Source organism: Lynx canadensis, chromosome C2 (genome assembly GCF_007474595.2).
Source record: "Lynx canadensis isolate LIC74 chromosome C2, mLynCan4.pri.v2, whole genome shotgun sequence".
Classification (NCBI taxonomy): domain Eukaryota; kingdom Metazoa; phylum Chordata; class Mammalia; order Carnivora; family Felidae; genus Lynx; species Lynx canadensis.
The window spans coordinates 22,645,583-22,661,174 of record NC_044311.2 but is presented as its reverse complement, the minus strand read 5'-3'; the positions used below and the strand labels follow the sequence as shown (position 1 = coordinate 22,661,174).

General features: G+C 42.4%; 1 protein-coding gene across 1 annotated transcript in view; it reads left to right on the top strand.

The window, feature by feature from the left end:
* Window positions 1-9,336: 9,336 nt before the first annotated feature.
* KCNH8 (potassium voltage-gated channel subfamily H member 8) overlaps window positions 9,337-15,592 on the top strand; it is a 355,504-nt gene continuing 349,248 nt past the window's right edge. Inside the window, exon 1 of the mRNA XM_030329693.1 lies at window positions 9,337-9,412. Coding sequence (XP_030185553.1) covers window positions 9,337-9,412 — 76 coding nt within the window. The remainder of the gene's footprint in view (window positions 9,413-15,592) is intronic.

The window sequence follows — 15,592 nt, the reverse complement described above, 5'->3', positions numbered from 1 at the left end:
AGTGAAATAAGCCATACAGAGAAAGACAGATAGCATATGTTTTCACTCTTACGTGGATCCTGAGAAACTTAACAGAAACCCATGGGGGAGGGGAAGGAAAAAAAAAAAAAAGAGGTTAGAGTGGGAGAGAGCCAAAGCATAAGAGACTCTTAAAAACTGAGAATAGGGGCGCCTGGGTGGTTCAGTCGGTTGGGCATCCGACTTCGGCCCACGTCACGATCTCACGGTCCGTGAGTTCGAGCCCCTCGTCGGGCTCTGGGCTGATGGCTCAGAGCCTGGAGCCTGCTTCTGATTCTGTGTCTCCCTCTTTCTCTGCCCCTCCCCCGTTCATGCTCTGTCTGTCTCTGTCTCAAAAATAAATAAATGTTAAAAAAAATTAAAAAAAAAACTGAGAACAAACTGAGGGTTGATGGGGGTGGGAGGGAGGGGAGGGTGGGTGATGGGTATTGAGGAGGGCACCTTTTGGGATGAGCACTGGGTGTTGTATGGAAACAATTTGACAATAAACTTCATATATTGGAAAAAAAAACAAACATGTTTGTCCTGGAGAGATGGAAGTCCAGGGCAGGGCAGGGGCATGGGAGCCTGCCCTGGGCTCATAGTGAAAGGTTATAGAAGTAAGTAAGATTCTGTAGCTTGAAATTTTTGTGATGTAAAGGATGTACACATTATTAGAAAGTATCTATTCAATAATTTGATAAGAGAAGTTTGGATCACATACCAACTCCTCCCTTCATTTTCTACCTGTAAATGATCAATCCAAGAGTATTAGGGGAAAACGCTCAGAATATTCTTTTAAGTTCAAATTTGTGTGGCTTATAAATCCATAAAAGTGCACACACACACACACCCCTACATTCAAGATATCAATGAACCAGGGAAAGAAGAAAAGAAAGGATAGCAAAAGGAATGGTAATGAAGGAGCCATGAAGTCAGTGTTGACACTTACTATGAGGAGGACCTGCCATAGAATAATTTTTTTTCATTCATTTGTTCATTCAGTCATTCATCAAACATTTTTATATACATCTTATGCCAGATACTTTAAATAAAAGATTGGATAAGATATTCTCCTTAAGATAATAAGACTTCAAGAATGGCTAACACCAACAACAGGTGTTGGTGAGGATGTGGAGAAAGGGGAACCCTCTTACACTGTTGGTAAGGATGCAATTTGTCAGCTACTCTGGAAAACAGTATACAGGTTCCTCAAAAAGTGCAAAATAGGACTACCCTACAATCCAGGAACCGCACTAGTAGGTATTTACCCAACAAATACAAAAATACTCTTTCAAAGGAAAACATATGCACCGCAATGTTTATAGCAGTATTATCTAAAATAGCCAAATTATGGAGACAGCCCAAGTACCCATCACTGAAGAATGGATAAAGAAGATGTGGTATATATACAATGGAATATTACTCAGCCATGAAGAAGAATGAAGTTTCCATTTGGATGGAGTTAGAGAGAATTATGGTAAGTGAAAAGAGTTGGAGAAAGACAAATACCCTAAGATTTCACTGATAGGTGGAATTGAAGGAGCAAAACAAACGAGCAAAGGAAAAAAAAAGAAAAGAGAAAGACTAGTAAACTAAGAAACAGACTCCTAACTCTAGAGAACAAACTGATGATTACCAGAAGGGAGGTGAGTGAGGTGATGGGTGAAATAGGTGATGGGGATTAAGGAGTGCTCTTGTTGTGATGAGCACTGGTGCTGCACGGAAATATTGAATCTCTCTCTTGTATACCTGAAACTGATATGACACTGGATGTTAACTGACTTGATTTGAAATCAAGAAAATAGCACTTCTGCTTAAGAAAAAAAGATAACAAACCTTTCAAAGCTCAGTGGTGCAAGAGACAGAAGAGATAGAGAAATAAACTGATAAATATAAAGTAATACATGGCGAAATGATTGAGATGATAATTGTGATAACGAACATTTATTCTTTCAACAAATATTTACATGTCTACAATGTGCCAGAGACCACGTTAGTCACTGGGAATACAATGATGAGTAAACAGTGGACACTATCCTAGTCAATTTCTGTGTCTTTTCTCATTTGTCCCTCACACTTGCTCTGTGACATGTCTGTTGTTTTAATTCCCATCAGATTCCGAAAAGACAAGTAACTTACTTAAAAGCACAGAAGTAAAAGTAGGCCGGATTATATACAACTGATATACAACAGCTGTTGTGAAAGCAGAATGACTCCATTTTAAGGGGCATCCAAATTAGGCTGGAGTAGAACGTGGGTATGTGTATATGTTAGTCATGCGAAAGAGGTTTAAAAAGTGCTTTCCAGGAAGTGAGAATAGTATGATCAAAGTCACAGTCTCTTGAAGAACACTGCATGTTTTGGGAACTTCTAGGAATTTTGTTTTCCTTGAACAGAAAATGTATGATGAGAAATGCATCATGAAGGGAAAAGCTGAGCTCAGGACATAGACCTCTGACCTTACCCCCTACGCAGCACGAGGACTGACATGATCAGATTTACCTTTAATGAGATCAATGGCTTTGAGGCAGAAAAAACTTCAGGCAAGGAAACCACTTAGGAGGCATGGCAGGGGTTCCCACGAGTCATGGAAAAGACCCAAACTAGGACATTGACTCGATGGAGAAATTAGAGAGTCTTCAGGATATAGTTAGGAGATAAAATAAAGGCCTCAAAATTTGATGGATATTGGGACTAAGATCCAAGAAGGATGTCTCTCTGGGGACTTATTTAATGATGCATACAAAAGTTTATGTGGGAGAAATACTCAAAGTGTAATGAAAAGCCCATGGTTGGATATTGTCAGATGCTTAGAGGAGAGGCCTGGGCTTCAGATAAATATTTTGAAAGTGTTCTCATAGAGAAGATATTTAAGATATGACAGTTACTGACATGAAAATGTTCAGTAATCTAGGTTATAGAATCTTGAAGAACATGGGAATATGAAGACAAGTTGAAGGAAAGGATTTTTTTAATGAAAATGAAACATTCAACAGGTAAGATCTTTTTGTTCAAGACAAGAAAATTGGCTCTCTTAGAAATTTATGGAGGGGCTCAGTCGGTTAAGCATCCGACTTTGGCTCAGGTCATGATCTCACTGCTCGTGGGTTCAAGCCCCATGTCAGGCTCTGTGCTGACAGCTCAGAGCCTGGAAGCTGCTTTGGATTGTTTCCATTTCTCTGCCCCTCTCTTGTTCACGCTCTGTCTCTCTCTCTCAAATATAAAATAAAAACACACAAAAAATAAATTTACGGAATAGAGAGTTTTAAGAAAGAATTAATTGGCAGGGTCAAATGCAGGGAAAAGAAATCAGGAATATATGGGCTGAAAAATGTCCATTAGTCTAGACAACGAGGTAATCAATGACTTCAAACGAGACACCTCGGTAGAATGGTTGAAGAAAAATCCAGATTATAAAGTGTTGATGAGGGAGGTAAGAAAATGGTCATGGTGATTATAGGCTAATTTTCAGGAAATCTGCCTGTGAAGGAAACCTGAAAGATTACATTGATCAGGGAAGGGTATTTATTAGGATCACAGAATCTAGAATATTTACATATTAAGAGAATAAACTAGCAGAGAAACATATAGGAGAGAAGGGCTTGACAAATGAAGCACAGTTCTAGAATTATGGGGGTTGTGTGATACTTTTGCAGAGAACACTTCATCTTCTGGGACAAAAGGAAAGATGGCTGGATGAATGAAATTATAAAATCACTGGCTGATGCAATAGCAGGAAATTAAGGGAGCTTACCATTAAGATCTGGTGAAATTGGGGCAGCAGTGTTTTGCAAGAGGCCTGAGGAGAGTGTTGAAAACTTTGGATAAGCACTAAGAGACATGATGTTAAATTTCCTGTAACAGACTATCTGCAAGGTGGTTGGATTTAATAAATAAGGCAAATATTAGCTCCCGTTTTCACTGTCCCCCCTCCTGAAGAGGCTCACATTCACTGAGTGGCAAGGTGGTCTGGGTTGTCTGGCTCTGTTACTTGACTATCGTGAAAATTTACCGAGAGTTGAGGATGCTATTAGATAAATCCCTGTACTTCTAGGAATCAGTGATCCACCTATTACCCAAGGTCCTTTGTAGCCGCCTAAGTTCCTAAGGGGAGAGTCTATACAGGACAGCCTAAAATAATAATAATATCTTGTATTTATAGAGCTCTTATTATAATTTCGACACCATTCTATGTTTTTTATATTATTAACTCATTTAATTATCACAAAGTCCAAGGTAGAGTATTATTATTTCTCTTTTGTAGAGGAGGGCTTACATAGTGTTTCCCAAGTTCTCTCTCGTATAGGTGAGACAGACCATATGCATAACTGTCAATGAATTTATCTTAATCTCTCAACACCAAGCTAGTATTTTCCCTGCCTTAAATCACCACAGGGCCACGTGCCAGGCAACTAAAAACCACCCCTGTAGCCTAAAGCCCACCGGAACTATTCAAGCTAGCCAATCTTAAACTCTGCCCTGCGTTCCCCCAGAAATCCCAATGAAAGCTGTGTAAGAGCTCCCCTTACTCCTGTTTCTGCTTTCTGGCTAAAATCCGGTGTTCCTCCTGTGGTTCTGCGTAGTGAGTCATATCTCTCATTTCTAGGGTAAATGTAAGTAACATTAAATTTCTCTTTCGGTGGCATGGGCTTCTGTGTTGTCACTTTTTTTTAAATGTTTATTTATTTTTGAGAGAGAGAGAGAGAGAGACAGAGCGTGAGTGGGAGAGGGGCAGAGAGAGAGGGAGGCACAGAAACCGAAGCAGGCTCCAGGCTCCGAGCTGTCAGCACAAAGCCAGATGTGGGGCTCGAACCCACGAACCCGTGAGATTATGACCTGAGCCGAAGTCTGGTGCTTAACCGAATGAGTCACCAGGCGCCCCTCTGTTGTCACCTTTATAAATTAAGACTGGGCACAAAGCAAATTGTATTTTATCACCCTTTTCAAATTCGGATAGTCATGTGATTCATTTTAACCATTAAGTTGTGAGTAGAGGTTTTAAAACACAGTGCATGTTCTGTCAGATTATCTTTTTCTTATCAAGGAAAACACATTGTGAGCACAGCTTCCATCAATCTGGACTCTAGTAATGAGCAGAGGTACTTGCCAAGCATGTCAGAAATGTAGTGTGAGCAAAAAATAGCATTGCTGGAATAAGCCACTGAGATTTTATATTTTTATTGAAGCATAATCTAGATTATCCTGACTGTGATCATAACTTTGGAGGTTTTTGCCAGAATATTCCTGTATGTATACACATTGAGAGTATTTGGGGAATAGGAGGCAGTAACCAAACCACCAGAATCCAGTTTGGTAGGGCAACACAGCAGGACAATTCAAAAGCATTAGTAAAAGAAATGAATCAACTTGATTTTCCTTCTGAGCTTCTAGAGTCATTTATATTTAGAAGGAAACACTCAGAAGCCGTAGGTTGTGACAGGTTATTAATACATGAATGTGTTCTGAGTTAATAAGACCATACATTGCAACAGTGAACGATATTTATCGTATGTAAAGAACTTTGAATTAGATGTGCTAGAAGACAAGAAGAAAAAAAAAAAGGAGAAATAGATGATTGTAACAATCCCTTATATCCTGTGCCACACATTACAGGTTTCAAAGATTTTTCAGAAATATTTTCTTCTACTCAGGGAAGAAGGTAGGGAAAGTATTACCCCAGTTTTACAGATGAAGAAGCGGAAAGTCACAAAGATTAAATGAGTTGCCCAAGGTAGTGTCAAAGTCACAAAGGGTAGAGACAAAACTAAAACGCAACACTTAAGAGTAGATGCTCTTTCATACCCACCTACAAATCAAAATAGCTACTGTTCTTGAGGGCTAAAATCCTTGCTGCCAGAAAATGTTTAATAACGTTTTCAAAGCCTATAGTCAAATACATGAACATCAATGGAGTATTTTGTGCCATGGTATTGAATGAATGCTGTAATTCCAAAACGGATGTGAAGACTTAAACTATCAAACAGATATGGGGATTCTGAAGCCCTTTTTCAGTCTGATCCAGACTGAAAAGACAGCACGAAATGCTGAGATGTTTGAAACCTGAGGAGTTCCCACGTAAAATGTTAAGTAGGTCCTGTATGCAGAGGGCAAGGAGAAACCAAAGAAAAAGGGAGGCCACTCCAAATTGGAAGGTAGCATGTTTAACAAGCAAGGGAACTTACACAGGAGGCTTGTCTTGAGTAGTTGCAAAATGAGTAGGTGCCCGCATACATAAAAAAAGTTTTTATAGAGGCCTTAACTGTGGCTTAGAAGCTTGCTCTCTTAAGAGCCCGCTCCAGGCTGTGTGGGAAAGGTAGGCAGAAAGTACTTTACAAAGACAGGGGAAGCAGAGAGGAGCGTCAGACTTGAAGTCAACCAGTGGTCACATCCTCTTGATGACCTCCACCGACAGGAGAGAATCGACATGAAATCAACATGAAAGAAAACAGTAACAATTGCCATTCACACATGGTTTTAGGTCTCAGGTGATTTCAGTGTGTATTTTTACTTGTGTCTTCTTAACATTTTCCCTATAAAAATTTTTTGACTTGAGCCCAGACCTTGTACCCCTAAATCCTAAACTCTTAGGGAAATATTTAGAATAAGTGAAATTGATGTGGAGATTTTAACGTACGGACTTCTGTCCCCTGCCACTGAATCTGGATTCTGTGCCTGCTTTAGTTCTAGAAATTTCTGGACAAGGCTTTAAGAAACTGGTAGCTCCTAATTCCTAACTCCTGGGATATTTACTCAATATCCGTAGACCCCAAGATCAGAGTGGTGATGATAATCTTAAGAGGATGCAGGCTTGGATATGATTTTAGGGCAGGAATCTTGTCATTTCCAGCACGCTCCCTCAGTACATAGTAGGTACTGGAGAAGAGACTAAGACAGTGAGTAAGAAATGCTGGTCTTCATCCCTCCCCCCCCCCCCCCCGCCATAAAACGGAGGCTTTCTTTGGGTTTCCATTCTTAAGCCCCTCTTGTTGCTTGTTTCCTGCAAGTGATTTCACGCATCCAGCAATGTAGAGCAAGCCCATGAGGCAACAAAGACACACACAGCGCTGCAGTGCAAATTTCATGAACCCGAATCCTGCTTTACACCGAATGTATTTCATTCGGAACTTCAAGCTACTTGACGCGAGGCGTTTTTCAGGCTTTTACATCGACAGCAGCAGTCTGGGTTTTCTGGGACGCAATGCACCGCCCAAACAGAAGCAGAGGCTCCCCCTTCTTTCTCTCCCCACTCTGCCCAAGAGGGAGCCAACAGAGCCACCCTTAGTCTTCTCCGCGCGCCGCGTGGGGGACACCGCCCACGTAAGCCCGGCTTCCGCAAAGCACAGCTGGCTGCGGACAGAAGGATTGCAGGGGAAGGGTGGGAGCGGCCGGGCGGGCAGGCGGCGAGTTCGGCTGGGCGGGAGACCCCACGCCAAAGGCCTGACCTCTGGATTTGCCGCCCCGCGCCGCCCACTCAGGAATCCCCTCCCCGGCCCCCGCACCCCCCACCCCGCCAGCTGCACGCGGCGGCCGGATCTTCTCGAATTTCAACACAAAGGGAATCCTCGGCCGCAGGAAGTGCATCACGGAGAAAGAGGGACCGGGGGCGGGGAGAGGGGGATGCTTCCCTCCCTCAATACACCCCCGCCCTCCCGGAACCCTGGGCCGCCGTGACGAAACCCTCAGGGTCCCCTCTTCGCCCCAGGAGCCTGGAGCAAACAAGGGCCCCCCGCCCCCCGCCTCGCTACCAACTCTAGTGGGAGGCGAGTTCCCAGGCGGCGGGGAGGCGAGCTGCCCCTCGCCGAGGCTCACACACCTGTTCGCTTCCCCCCCCCCCCCTTTCTTTCCGGGTGCGCCAGCACCTGGGCTTACGTTTTTGTTTTGTGTTGCTTTATCCCTGGGATCTCAACTTTTCCCGTCACGTCTCCTTACTTCCAGGGTTTTCTGTAGAATCCCAGCTCGGGTGTCCTCCTCCGCGCCCGGCGGGGCTGCGCCCCAGGCTTGGGCCAGGTTTTCCTTGGCAGAAGGTTAGCAGACCGGGAGTCCCCGCATGAGCAAAGGGGAGAAGGGCAGGGAGAGACCGCTTTCGTTTTCCATGACACCTGCCGTTCCGGGGACTCGCGGCCGGGCTTTCTACCCGGAGGTTCCAGTATCGGCGGAAGCGTAGCCTTTGGGTGGGGATGTGGGGTTGTTGAGGGGCGGGTGGGGGCGGTGGGGTGGTGGAGAGGGGGCAGGCTGGGCTGATTGGTGTTGAAGTTGTTTTTTTACAAGGCAACCTTACAGGGTTTACTTCCACTGTATTTTGCAAATCAATAAAAACAAAACTTTTCTAGTAATGTTTTATGTACATTTCACCAGGGAGTGAGAAACCATCATTGTCCATTAAAAAAAAATCGCTTTTATTATTTTCTTTTAGTTAAGAATGGATTGGGGAGACCAATGGCAATTTGGGGAAAGGGGCCGAAACACCCCCTTTTTGAGCCCGGCAAGGAGAGTTGGAAAACCCCGGGAGCTTTGGACTAGTTTTCAGGCGGAAAGACCCGGGTGACTGGGGAGGGGGCCGCGCAAGTAACTCCAAGCTGCCCTGCTCCAATCGCGGGCACTCAGGTGTGCCGGAAAGGGGCCACCTCCCCCTGGGGCGCTAGGCTGCCTCAGCGCCCTGGGACACCAGTGGGGGAACTACCCCCTCCCAAGCGCCAGGCCGTGGTCGGGTACCTGCCCCAACCTGTCTCCTCCCCTTCTTCGGTACCACACCCACGGGACTCCGGTCTCCCCGGGAGAGGGACGGAGCGGGAACAAAGGGGTCTTTGTTCACTGGCTCCTGGGGGGTGGGAGTCGTGCTCGCGCGCGTTTCCCCGCGCCCCTTGGAAACAGGGAGGCTCGGCGCCACCCGGCCTCGCCCTGCGGCGAGCGCCGTCCTCCGCGACCCCAGCGCCTGAGGTCAGGGCGCGGCGCCCCGGGCCAAGGCGGGCTCTTCCCGAGCGGGCGGGGTGGGAGGCGAGGCGGCGCTCGGCGGGCACTGCCGCCCGCGGAGGGACGGTGGGGGGTTCCGGCAGCTGGCGGAGGTGGAGGGGGCGGGAGAGGGAGCCTGCGCCGGGCTGAGCCTGGAGGTGCGGGGCGGGCTCGCCGAGCGCTCGCGGAGAGGCTCCTGCCGGAGCAGCGGCGGCTGGAACGCGCACCCTCTCTCCTTCCATCCTCCACCTCCTGATCAGCCCCAGCACCGCGCCAAGTCCCCCTCCGCTGCCGTCAGCACGCTCCCCTTCTCCCTTCTTGGCACTTTCCTATTGAACCATCCGTCTGGACAAACTTTGATGGAGAATTTCACACCACGCTGGAAAAATGCCGGTTATGAAAGGATTACTGGCGCCCCAGAACACCTTCCTCGACACCATCGCCACCCGTTTTGACGGAACACGTAAGTCTTGCACTTCGACGAGTTGTATGATATTTTCTGAGAATGATTTTCCACGTATAGATTACTTTCTCTCCCACCTTCTTTTTTTTTTTGCACCAGCGGAGTGAAATTCCTTCCGTTTTTGCAGAGGTGTCTTTTGTGCGGAGAAATTTCCTTCCACCCATGGTTAGGTGTAGTATTAACACTTTGGATTGGTGTAGTTGGCCCCCTTGACTTGCTGGGTTTGTGAGGGCTAGAAAAGAGCCTGAAGATCGATGCCCATGTTCATTGTGGGACCTGTATTTTGGTACCTCTTTATGGAATTGTTTTTCTTTTTAATGGATTTTATGGGGTGAAAGTGGGAATGCCCATGTTACTGAATTGCCACCTTATCTTTTTAGAGTTTCAAGTCTGTCTAGATTATGGGGTGAGTTTGTAATGTTATGCTTCCATGGAGCATCATTCCTTCAGGTCTTTCGGATAGGCATGATTTCCCATCAGAGTTCAAGAAATTCAAACTAGAGTCAGGATTGCCAAGTGTAAGCTTTCTGTAGAATTCGAAGCGTTGTGAGTTTGTCAGAATCTTGATTCCTGGTTTTATGATAGAATAGCGCACCTCTCATTCCTGAAATTATCCTAACCCTTTAGGAGAGACTATTGGGAAGGGAAGAGCTGGACATTATAAAGGCACATCTGATCATATGAGAAAGTGTAGACTTTTTTTTTTTTGAGGGATAGTATTATTGGACGTTTAGCTTGTTTAAGCTACAGTTGAAAATAAGGATATGGTGTTGTGTGAATGCTTGTAGATTGTTGGGAATCACCTGCAAGTTGTTCTCTTTCAGGACCACGGTCAGGTCCGCGTTCCTTCCCAGGCTTCTCAGGCTCTCCTCATGAGCCCGTTGGTCTTCCCAACAGGCTTAGGAGTCTGTACTTTTACCCCTGACAAGTTCTCTCTCTCTCAGTTGGTTTCACTATGAGTATCCCCACCTTCTTCCTAGCTTATGTTGCTTCTGTGTGCTGTCTTTCCTTTTTCTGCCTCTTTCACAAAAACTCCCAGAAAGTCATTTATTTATTCTAAAGGCTTTTCTGTGGTTCAAGTACTATTGTTTTTTACTGTGATGGTATATTTCTTGGAGCTGACATGAGAGAGCACATCTAATTCTATGTCCACACCAGTAGTGTGTGTATACACACACACACACACACACATGCACGCACACTGTGAAATATACACATGCACATATACTGTGAAATATACACGTTTCTATTATGTAGGAATAAAGTCCTGGACTTTGTGCCTTAGGAATAGTTGGAAAGTTTACATAGGAAGGAAATGAAGCATTTACTTGATTTTGTTTAATTTTAATTTTTGATATCCACCCTACTCATGATAGAAGGTGTGGATATTCTTCCAGTGTTTTTAACTTTAGCTTTAACCATTCTGTCCCCTTTTATATTCGACATGTGTCATATTGGTGAAGTGCAGTGCAATTATATATGTGCCTTCTTTAGATAATAAGAGAAAATATTGTAATAAAACTTCTAGTCCCTGCCACTGCCATTACCTCCACCACCAAAATCACCACTGCTGACTTCAACCATATGTGATTGTGGCTACTACTAATTATTTCCTTAGGAACTGATTAGTTTCATGTGAATGTTTCTTCTTGAAGTTGCAAATTTAAACCCCAAAGACTCAACAAGGATCCCAAAAGCATCTTTTGAAAATGAGGTAATTGATCAATGGTATTTGCTTATCTCATTGTCATTTAAAGTTGAATGAAGTGCAGTGTGTAGTGAATCATCCCAGCACAGCCCTGGGAATTACTGCAGCAATATATTTAGGTATGATTTACTAATGAGAGGGGTTTTCGATCATCAGAATGAGATACCTTTGTCTCTTTCTCTCACTGTTACATTTGGTAAGCAGAGGGCTAGTGAATAGCCTTTGTTTTTAAAACTAAACATTAACGTTAATAAAATGGAAGATTAGAAATTTTAAGTTCTTATTTAAGAAGACCATCATTATATACTAGCATTTAGAACAAAAATCACAAAAAAACCCCAAAATTGTTGGAGAACATGCTTGGTCTATGCTCCACAGGGTCTGGGGGATTCCTGGAGGGGACCACTATGCATGCAATCAGTCTGAAAATCAGTGAAACAAATTTTAAAATGATGAGTAACACAATGGTTGACTTTGGCAAGACTTTTTTTTTTTTTACAACATCTAATGAATACCCGTCCCAGCAAACCCCACTCCAGGAAAGAGGATTGTATTTTTTCATTTACTTCTCTTTTGAATTGCAGGATGGTTTAAATAACCTGAAACTTAAAAAAATACTTTAAATAAATTTTTAGCCTCAAATTTTGCTGTATCTACAATCATGGGTATACCATTTCCTTGGCTAAGTATTTTATCATATTCTGTTATGTTTCTGTGTTGACAAAATTTTAAGTGTAAGTACTATCCCTGTAACTCTTCCTATGATCATCCTTATTTCTCTTGATTTTTTATAGTATATATTTTCTTGTGCAAGTTAAAACTTTTTGCAAGATGAAACCATTTCTAAATTAGCAAAATTACCACCTGCCCAAATAAAAGCTCTACAGAAAGTGAATAATGTTATTATACTTGGAACGTAATATGTTTTTTACTGGCACATTGTCTGCTTTATTTGTTAGGTATACTTTATAGTCATGTTAGTTTCTTATTTCATTTTATATTGGGTAATCCTGATGAAAAAATAAGAGAACAAACAATAATCCTGGCAAACCACCTTGCTAACTTAACCACCATACAGTGTTATCATTAGCCCTACTGAATTAATATTGTAATGGAAAATAATAAAACAAAACATCATTCAAAACTTCTCCCAGAAAAAAAATAAGTTTACAACAATAAAAGCTTATAACATAATCTTACTAATTTATCAGTTGAAATAGTATCACAGGGCAACATAAAAGAAGTTAACAATATATTTTATCACCTGGTGACACATTATTGTTTTATATAATAGGTCATTTCTTACTTTTAGTATTTAAGAAGTGAATTCTTTCTCAGGATTGAAAGACAATCATGAACCCTTAATTGGAAATTATTTTTTCCAATATGCAATTTTTAAAAACTGTTGGAAAATATAAATCTTGTTATATAAAACTACTCTATAATACATTTACTTTTGAAATATGTTCTTCTGGCTTCTGTTTAATTGAAGTGCAATGAGAGTTAGAAAAACAGAACCTTGCACATTTTAATATCTATACCCTATTAGGACAAAAAAGTAATGCCAATGAGTTTTTTTGACTCATTACATGTAACCACACTTCTCACTGGGAACACTCTAAATCAGACAGACAGACAGACACACACACACACACACACACACACACACAATGAATGTTAAAACATTATGATCTGTATCTAGTTTACTTTTCCCACATTTATTATGTCTAATATATTTTTAAAAATCTTTTCTGAGTAGACTTTTGTGCTAAGCACATGAATATAAATCTGGACAAAGGGAAAGTGTAGTAGAAAACAGGTAAGTACATATTTTAAAAATAGTTTTAGTACAAATATTTGGTACCATTCGAGAAGAACTCTTTTCTTTCCTTCATATAAAACTTTCAGAAGGAAGTGTCCATTTTCAAATATAATTAGTCTACATTTTCTTTTTTTTTATTTAAAAAAATTTTTTTTTAATGTTTATTTATTTTTGAGACAGAGAGAGACAGAGCATGAACGGGGGAGGGTCAGAGAGAGAGGGAGACACAGAATCTGAAGCAGGCTGCAGGCTCCGAGCTGTCAGCACAGAGCCTGACGTGGGGCTCGAACTCACGGACCGCGAGATCATGACCTGAGCCGGTCGGATGCTTAACCCACTGAGCCACCCAGGCGTCCCTAGTCTACATTTTCATAGCTGTATATTAGCATACATTTTCCAGTCACGTTAAAATTTGGCCAGAATACTTCTCCTTTGGGGTTAGTGAGATAAGATTTAAGCTTTAAAGGAAGTTCGTAGCTCAGTGGACTTTATCAAGGAGATTCCAAAGTATTCTGAATAACAGTGGTTTAGAAACTCATTCATATTTACATATATTTTATGTACTCCTGTATAGACTGTTTAAAATGGTCCAAGGAGATTTTTTAAAATTGAAATGCTTCCTTTAGAGAGGCAATTGCAATGCTTTTTCTTTTCATCTTTCTTTTCTTCTTTTTTTCCATCTTTCTTTTCATGCTTTCATCAAATACATAGATTTCTTCACATCAGAAGCATAGAGAGAAGGGTAATGAACCCAGTGCTATAGGAGGAGGGAAGAACGAGGTGGGACAGTAGTGGGGATCTTCCTAAGTCTTTGCAGGCTTGTAGCTTGGAGAATATCAGCAAAGGCATTTAGCCAGTAAAAAAGAATGAGCTCCATTATGTGTGGGTCTGTCTATAAAAGGCTATTACATGAAAACATTCAAGGAAATAGCTAACATTCTAGAGATATCTCTCCCAAATAGTTTATAAAGACTCTTTAAAAAAATTTTTTATATGCTACTAGTAGTCTCTTTTATTATTCTTTGTTTAGGGAGCCAGTTCCTTGTTAGTTTTCTTTTTCTGTGTAGTAAATTACCACAAGCTTAGTGGCTTATTATGTCATATCTTCTGTAGGCCAGACATCTAGGATTAACTAGGTCCTCTGCTCAGGGTCTCACAGGTTGCAAACAGGTTGTCAGCTGGGTCTATGGTCTTTGCTGAGGCTCAAGGCCCTCTTCCAAGGTCGAGTGGTTGTTAGCAGAATTTAATTCCTTGCAATTTTATGATTGAGTTCTCCATTTTCTTGCTGTCAGGTGGGGACTTTTCTCAGCAACTAGCAGCTGCCCTCAGTTTGTTGCCACGTGTCCTCTCTTATAGGCCCTCTCACAACCAAACAGTTTACTTTTTCAAGAGCAGCAGGAGGGTCTCTCCTTTAAGAGTTCATCTAAGTCAGGCCTGCCCAGGAGAATCTCCCATTTGATCAACTCATAGTCAACTGATTATGGATCTTAATCACATCTCTAAAGTCATCTGTTCTGTCCACACTCAAGAGAAAGGGATCAAAGTGTATATACAAGGAGTTGAGAATCTTGGGAGCCATCTTGTAACTCTGTGTACTACAGTTGCTATTCATGCAAAACCCAGTGTTCTCACATTTGTTCTTCTAAAACGTAGATTTACTAAGCACGCTCTGTAATTCTGTATGCATGAAACCCTGCTGAGTTTACATCTGAAATCTTAGTGAATATAAGGCCCAACTTACCGGACAGAGGGTTTTGCTTCACATTTTGCCAAGGGCATAGGGGTAAACCTAGCCTAGTTGAGCTAGTCACATTTAGTCAGCTGTCCCATCAGACTCTCAGACTCCTCATCATCTATCTACAAGTAACGTGGAAGATGTCAGATTATTTTCAGAATATTAACGCCAGTCTCTCAACAGGGTGCTCCCTCTTTACAGATAAGGAATGGGGTCTGTTAGTCTGTGTCTATGGATATCTTAGCCTTCACTGGATGGAAAACCAACCCAAGAATATAATATCTGCAAAGAACGATCTCCAGGACAGGTTGTCTGCCACACTCTAGACTGGGCTGCTTCCATCTTACTAACTTCTTAACCAGGCCTGTTTCTGGGCAAACCTTGTGAACTGCTTTGAAATGGGATGATTTCCATCCATTTCTCATTCTTCTAACCATGTTTTAGATTTAAGACACTCCCCACTATGCACTCTTGCATTGAGGTTGGCTGTGGTCAACTAAATAGTGTTCTTTATTTAAACTTCATTCTAGGTTTACTAAAAATTAGAAAGAGAGACGGAGGGGGAGAGAGAGGAGAGAAGTGAGAAGAGGGAGGAGGGAATTATTTATTCTCATTCCTTGACTTTGTAGATGAATTCTTTACTCTATAGAGGGCTTATCACAGGAGTTCTCATAACTTCCATGCAGTGATCAAATTGTTTGATTTATAAGAAGTGGATTTATGTCTTGGGGCACCTGGGTGGCTCATTTGGTTAAGTGTCTACCTCTTGATTTTGACTCCGGTCATGATCTCACGGTTTGTGCTGTTGCGCCCCCTGTGGGTCTCTGTGCTGAGAGTACCAAGCCTGCTTGGGAATCTCTGTCTCTCTCTCTGTCCATCCTCCTCCCACACTTGTGCTCTTGTTCTTTTTCAAAA